General features: G+C 54.3%; 1 protein-coding gene across 1 annotated transcript in view; it reads right to left on the bottom strand.

The window, feature by feature from the left end:
* The window catches only part of LOC108802391, a 20,829-nt gene that overhangs the window by 5,074 nt on the left and 8,200 nt on the right, over positions 1-7,555 (bottom strand). Inside the window, exons 2-3 of the mRNA XM_018574252.1 lie at positions 3,975-4,095; positions 2,196-2,309 (exon numbers count right to left, since the gene is read on the bottom strand). Coding sequence (XP_018429754.1) covers positions 2,196-2,309; positions 3,975-4,095 — 235 coding nt within the window. The remainder of the gene's footprint in view (positions 1-2,195; positions 2,310-3,974; positions 4,096-7,555) is intronic.

Below are 7,555 nucleotides of genomic sequence, written 5' to 3'. Positions count from 1 at the left end.
TATCAGTTCCCCCCCCTCATGCTAGGTGTAATCCTGACCTCTCCTTCCAACCCAACATCCAATCACCATCCCCAATCCTGCCACCTTCACCCCTGCCACATTTCCAAAATATGTCCCCAAGAAGGGAGGGCACTGTTTTAAACAGCCCGATGCTGGCGATGTACACTGTACGTCGTCAGTCACGAAGGGGTTAAAAGGGAAATATCAGGGATCAGTTTAGACCCCCAATATTTCCCCCGAAGCACCTAAAAGTGAAGTAAAAAAAAAAGTCATTTTCGGTTTCAGTTTCGGACTGACAATTTTTTTTATTTTTGGGTTCGGTCTCAAAATGTTATTTTGGTGCATCCCGAATAAAAAGCGATGGAAAACTCTTCCCCGAGCTACATCACCACACCACCACCCAAACCGGCCTTACTGCTCCGCTCGAGACATCCTGCTTCCTAGCTCCCTTGTCACCTCAAGGACTTCTCTAGAGCTTCTCCCATCCTCTGGAACACCCTACCCCAATCTGCCCAGCTATCTCCTACTCCCTTTAGGACCTTTTTTCTCAACTGGTGGGTCGTGACCCAAAAGTGGGTCGCCATATGCCTTCCATTTTTCTAGGTGAGAGGCTACTCAGCCTCCCCCGAGCGCAGAACTGTCCATTCTTACACCAAGCAGCCATTCAAAATATGCTGCCCGGCGCCAAGTGTCGACTTGAGGAGGGGTGGGCGAGGGGTATGGCCGCGAGGGAGCTCCATCCATATGTACATTGCTTATACTGTCGCTCCTTTGCATGTCCTGTAGAGGTGCCTGGACTGGAGTGACATCACAGTCTGGCTCCCGGCTACTCTACAGGACACGCATGGGAGCTGTGCAAGCAATGCACATATGAATGGAGCTCCAGCGCAGCAGCCCACACTGCCGTGCGTTCCATTGCACTACGACTCGGGTCACAGCTTAATGACCGAGGACGAATGTGGGTCCTGAGGTTACGCAGGTTGAGAACCAGTGCTTAGGGTTACTTCCACCAACTCACCCCCCACAGTCATTACCTCTTGTATCACTCACACCCCCTCCCCCTAGATTGTAAGCTCCCATGGGCAGGGCCCTCCTAACCCTCTTGTCTTGATTTGTATAGCACATGCACGGTCTCTCTTTATATTGTAAAGTGCTGTGTACACTGTCTGTGTCATGCAAATCCTGTGTAATCGGCATAATAAAAGAAGCCGTCACTCAGGCTCTCTGTAAATGAATGAGAGTGTCCCGCTCCCGGGACTGAGCCCTTGCTTCATTGTGCACAGACCCGGCCCTTTCACACATGGGCAGATGGGGGTAAAATGGTTACACGCCGGCAAAGTGTCCGCATCCCCCCGACTAATAATAAAGCATTTACCAAACTCGCCGACTACGACCTGCAGCCGGCCGACAGACTTGTCCATGGTGTCCCCAGGAACCCGGGGTGCCTACACAGGGCATACGCAGCCACCCTTGTGAACCGTGCATGGCCCATCCTGACAAGACCAACCCCCTCAGCTATGACCCGCATGGGTGAACCAGAACCTCCGACACGCACAGAGGGGAATTTATCAAAAACTGGGAGCAGAGGTGTACAGCAACCAATCAGCTTCCACCTTTCATTTCAAAGCCTAAAAGTAGAACTATGGGGTCAGGGCTTTCCCCCATAGTTCTCCTCAGGGTCACGGGAGGACACATCTAGCGTCCTCCCGTCACCCAAAGCTCAGTATATAGGGAGCTACAGCTCGCGGTATACTGAGACGCCGGAGCGGATCCCGACAATTCTGTCTGGATCCACCCAGCTGCGTGATTGACAGCTGGCTCTGCCTATCCAGAGGCAGAGCCGGCTGTGCCCGCCCCCTCCCCCGTTCGTTCCGCCAGTCAGCGCTGGAGGATCGGAGCGGGGAGGAATCCCTGCAGGGAGCCGCGAGTGACAGTCACCACTCTCTGCACGGATAGATCGAGAAGTGAGCGAGCGGCGGTATGCGTCTCTCACTTCCCGATCTACTGAGCCGACCAGCGACAGTCTCATTGCCACACGTCGGCTCAGATTATGAGGCCGAGTGATTTTCCCTCGCCTCGTAGTTCTCCCTTAACTGAACAAACTGAAAGAGAGAAGCTGATTGGTTGCCGCGCACGGCTGCTCCGGTGTCGATGAATTCCCCCCACGGTGTATCGGGATCAGACTTTGCCGTCACCTTTGCTGCCCTCGGCCTGCGAGCCCTCCAGCTTCGGCTTCTTGCTGCTGTCGATGCACGGCTCTTCGCCTCGCTCGATTCGGGACACGATCTCTGGTTTCGGGATGCGATATCCTGTCAGAGAGGAAAGAGAAATTAGCAGAGGGGTCCCACTGAAGGGTTTTCCGGATCAATACACCAAAAGGCCCGCCGGATGTCACCAGCAGCTGAGGAAAGGGGGGGGGACCATGGGGGGAAGCCAATCACCCACTTACTGCTCGGGTACGGGTCTCATATACATTGCTATGGATCACAGAAGGAGAGATGAGACCTCGGTGTAGTACATTTCAGGCATCAGTGTTATCGGGGCTACACCCAAAAGGATGACCACTGTAGGAATGGGGTCAGCACATAAAAATGTATTCCAGTCCCCTGAGTGTACTGTCACTTTAAGACTGAACTCCTAACTATTAACAATGTATCCTATTACAAGGAGGAACCAAACCACCTACTGCCCTGCTGACCGGGCCCGGGGCCCCCAACCTCACCACACATCCATGACCAGCGCAGGCGTGTTATGCGCACCACAACGCATGCCCGCTGGTGTGACGGGGCCCTCAAGAGTCTTTTGGGGATCTCTGGAAATGAAGAAGATCTTCACATTCAAAGCAGCTAGAGAGGTCGGTGACGGATCATTTTAAAGCTTTGTTTTGACTGCTACCGGGCGGAGGTGCACTTAAAAGGAGAAGTATGAGGTCAGTGTTTTCCCCCCATAGTTCTCCTTAGGGTCACGGGAGGACACAAACTAGCGTCCCCCCGTCACCCTAGGCTCAGTATATAGGGAGCTACAGCTCGCGGTATACTGAGACGCCGGAGCGGATCCCCACAATTGTGTCTGGATCCGCCCAGCTGCGTGAGTGACAGCTGGCTCCGCCTATCTAGAGGCAGAGCCAGCTGTACCCGCCCCCTCCCCCGTCCGTTCCGCCAGTCAGCGCTGGCAGATCGGAGCGGGGAGGGGGGAATCCAGCCAATCCCCTGTCATGGCAGAGAGCCGTGACAGGATCGAGAAGCGAGCGAACACCGGCATGCGTTCTCTCAATTCCTGATCTACTGAGCCGACCTGTGACAGTCTCATTGTCACAGGTCGGCTAGAACTATGAGGTGAGTGACAAGCCCCTCCCCCCCCTCATAGTTCTCCTTTAAGTTTAGTGCGGGGGCAGAGGGTCACCCCGAAGGCCAGATACTAGGGATGCACAGATACCGTGTTTTTTGTTGTTTTCTGTATCGAGTGCCAATATTTATTTATTTTTGGGTACTCGCCGATACCGGAAGTCCCATTGAGGAAGCCAGGCGGTGTGTAATGACTCACCACCTGTCTTCCTGATCAGCCGGGAAGCCGTCACCAGGTGACTACGGAGCATGGGGCCGGCTTGCATGGCAATCAGTAAGCCGGAGGGCGGGTAATGACTCGATTGGTCGGGCAGCCGGCCAATCTGGAAGCCGGGCGGGGAGTTGTTACATGCTGCCCGGCTTCCTGATTTCCCAGGAAGCCGGCTCCATGCTCTCTCGTCACTTGGTGAGCATGGAGCCGGCTACCCAGCCAATCAGGAAGACGGGCTGCATGTATTGACTCGCCGTCCGGCTTCCTGATACGGGAAGTTTGGGTATCGGGCCAGGCATCGGAGTATTTGAGCAAGTACGAGTACCCGCCCAAATACTCAGTATCGGCACCAACACTAGTAATCGGTATCGGTGCCCCCTACTCGCTACCATCACTCGGTACAGTATAAGAACACCAACCCAGAGCCAGCATGGTCTCGTAGATCTCCTTGATGAGCTCCTTGTAGATCTTCTTCTGGAAGTCCTCCAGGTTCTGCCATTGCTCCTCCGAGAAGTAGATAGCGGCATCGTCAAAGGTCACCTGGAGGAGTACAGGGAGGTGCGGTCAGTTAAAGGGACGTCGTCAACTCATTTTTACATCATTTGCAGATACAAGTAAAACCCAAAACAGTCCATTGCAGGAGGATCTCAAGAATCATCTCATCTCCCCCTATAGGTAACACACACTTTGATGGCAGTGGGGGTGGGGTGAGAGCGGCAAGACATAAGAGATGTGTCCTTCTAGTACATCTCTTATATGTAGAACCTCCAAGTGGCTGGGCCGGCGGATACAACGGAGAACAGCCGGGTGTGCCGGACCCAAAATGTCGCTGTTACAATCATTTCTATCCACAGAACTACTATTTGGGCAAAGGACCGGGGGGTGTGGTCTCACAGGTATCAAGACCCAAAGGAGGGGGGTCTGGTCTCACAGGTAGCAGACAAAGAGGAGGAGGGACTGGGGGTGTGGTCTCACAGGTATCAGCCCCAAAGGGGGAGGGACTGTGGGTGTGGTCTCACAGGTAGCAGGCAAAGAGGAGGAGGGACTGGGGGTGTGGTCTCACAGGTATCAGCCCCAAAGGGGAGGGACCGTGGGTGTGGTCTCACAGGTAGCAGGCAAAGGGGAGGGCCAGGGGGTGTGGTCTCAGGTATCAGACTAGAAGGAGGAGGGACAGGGGGTGTGATCTCACAGGTATCAGGCTAGGAGGCGGGTACAGTCTCACAGGTATCAGGCTGGAAGGAGGAGGGACTGGGGGGTGTGGTCTCACAGGTAGCAGGCAAAGAGGAGGGACAGGGGGTGTGGTCTCACAGGTATCCTAGCAGGAGGAGGGACTGGGGATGTGATCTCTTAGGTATCACACTAGGAGGGACTGGGGGTGTGATCTCACAGGTAGCAGGCTAGGAGGAGGGACAGGGGGCACGATCTCACAGGTATCAGACCGGAAGGAGGAGGGACTGGGGGTGTGATCTCACAGGTATCCGACTAGGAGGCGGGACAGGGGGTGTGGTCTCACAGGTTTTAGACTAAGAGGTGGGACTGGGGGTGTGGTCTCACAGGTATCAGGCTAGAAGGAGGAGGGGCAGGGGGTGTGGTCTCACAGGTAGCAGGCTAGGAGGAGGGACAGGGGGTGCGGTCTCACAGGTACCAGACCTACCAGCAGCTCAGACCTGCCCAGTCACTTGGGCCACAAAGAAGAGCTCCGGACGACTTGAGGTTGCCCCACAGACATGCGATCATTCAGAGACTGTCTGTGTATTACACGCAAGTCTCTTTACAGCTCAATATGCCGAACAAAACCCTCCACCTTTGTACTTCTTAAATCACCGTGACACCACCGGGATTCTCCCGTTACAGACGGCGGAACCCCGGCTCGGTGCTTCTCTCCCTCGCCCGGAGAACAATGCCATGTTGTGTCTTCACCACGTTCCCCAGTGCAACGCCTGCTCCGCTGTCAGCCGTCTGATACACTCGCAGTGAATAATTACACACCAATTAACACGCTTTACACAAACTTTCATTAACCTAACAGAGGCAATTAGAGCAAAATGATCGGCAAATAAAAATATTTAACATGCGACAGGTGTAAATGAGTCACACCAGCCGGCTAAATGTTCAACGGGGACTCAACAGCACCAGGTAATGGCTCCGCTCTAATTATGCCACTGATTCCTGCTCAATACGAAGAGAAGATCACCGCCAGATGAAGCCACCCAATAAGAGGTCACCGCCATCGCCCTGCACGGGGAATCCACCCAATGTGAAGAGAAGAAGAAGATCACCGCCATCTCCCCACCGGATGACTCTGCCCAACACGAAGAGGTCACCGCCATCGCTCTGCCGAGGTAATCCACCCAATGCGAAGAGAAGAAGATCACCGCCATCTCCCCACCGGATGTATCCACCCAATACGAGAAGATCCCTGCCCTCGCCCCACCGGGTGAATCCACCCAATACAAAGAGAAGATCATGCCCTCGCCCCACCGGGTGAATCCACCCAATATGAAGAGGTCACCGTCATCGCTCCACCGGAGGAACACACCCAACGCGAAGAGAAGATCCCCACTAGATGAATCCACCCAATACGAAGAGAAGATCACCGCTTTCGCCCACACCGAATTAATGAATCAATACGAGGGGAAGATGCTCGCCATCTCCCCGCAGGGTGATTCCACCAAATACGAAGAGGTCACCGCCATCTCCCCGCAGGATGAATCCACCCAATACGAAGAGGTCACCGCCAATCGCCCCACCGGATGAATCCACCAAATACGAAGAGGTCACCGCCATCGCCCCACCGGATGAATCCACCAAATACGAAGAGGTCACCGCCATCGCCCCACCGGATGATGCCCTGCACGGGGAATCCACCCAATGTGAAGAGAAGAAGAAGATCACCGCCATCTCCCCACCGGATGACTCTGCCCAACACGAAGAGGTCACCGCCATCGCTCTGCCGAGGTAATCCACCCAATGCGAAGAGAAGAAGATCACCGCCATCTCCCCACCGGATGTATCCACCCAATACGAGAAGATCCCTGCCCTCGCCCCACCGGGTGAATCCACCCAATACAAAGAGAAGATCATGCCCTCGCCCCACCGGGTGAATCCACCCAATATGAAGAGGTCACCGTCATCGCTCCACCGGAGGAACACACCCAACGCGAAGAGAAGATCCCCACTAGATGAATCCACCCAATACGAAGAGAAGATCACCGCTTTCGCCCACACCGAATTAATGAATCAATACGAGGGGAAGATGCTCGCCATCTCCCCGCAGGGTGATTCCACCAAATACGAAGAGGTCACCGCCATCTCCCCGCAGGATGAATCCACCCAATACGAAGAGAAGATCACCGCTTTCGCCCACACCGAATTAATGAATCAATACGAGGGGAAGATGCTCGCCATCTCCCCGCAGGGTGATTCCACCAAATACGAAGAGGTCACCGCCATCGCCCAGCCGGATGAATCCACCCAATACAAAGAGAAGATCCCCGCCATTGCCCTGCCGCATGAAGCCACCCAATACAAAGAGAAGATCCCTGCCATCGCCCCACCGGATTAATCCACCCAGTACGAAGAGAACATCCCCGCCATCGCCCCACCGGATGAATCCACCCAATTCAAAGAGAAGATCACGCCATCGCCCAGCCGGATGAATCCACCCAATACGAAGAGAAGACCACCGCCATCGCCCCACCCAATACAAAGAGAAAATCCCCGCCATCGCCCCAGTGGATGAATCCAACCAATACAAAGAGAACATCCTCCTCATCATTCACAGTGAGTGAGGGTAAGTCTCAGCTTATGTCAACTTTCGTGGTATAGGAGGTCCCCAAGTGTGGCCCCTGGCATTACCAAGGGGCCCCAGGTAATATTCAGTCATAGACTGGAGACACATAACATGAAACTTCTTAGAGATCACGGCCATCAGAGCCCATTCACACTGCCACATTTTTGCTCTTTAAAGACGACTTGATTTGAGGTTTCTAAAAAAAAA

The sequence above is a fragment of the Nanorana parkeri genome, unplaced genomic scaffold (assembly GCF_000935625.1).
Source record: "Nanorana parkeri isolate BGI_ZX_2015 unplaced genomic scaffold, ASM93562v1 scaffold2839, whole genome shotgun sequence".
In the NCBI taxonomy this organism is placed as follows: Eukaryota; Metazoa; Chordata; class Amphibia; order Anura; family Dicroglossidae; genus Nanorana; species Nanorana parkeri.
Note: the sequence above shows the minus strand (reverse complement) of the source record. Positions and strands in the feature narration are given on the sequence as shown.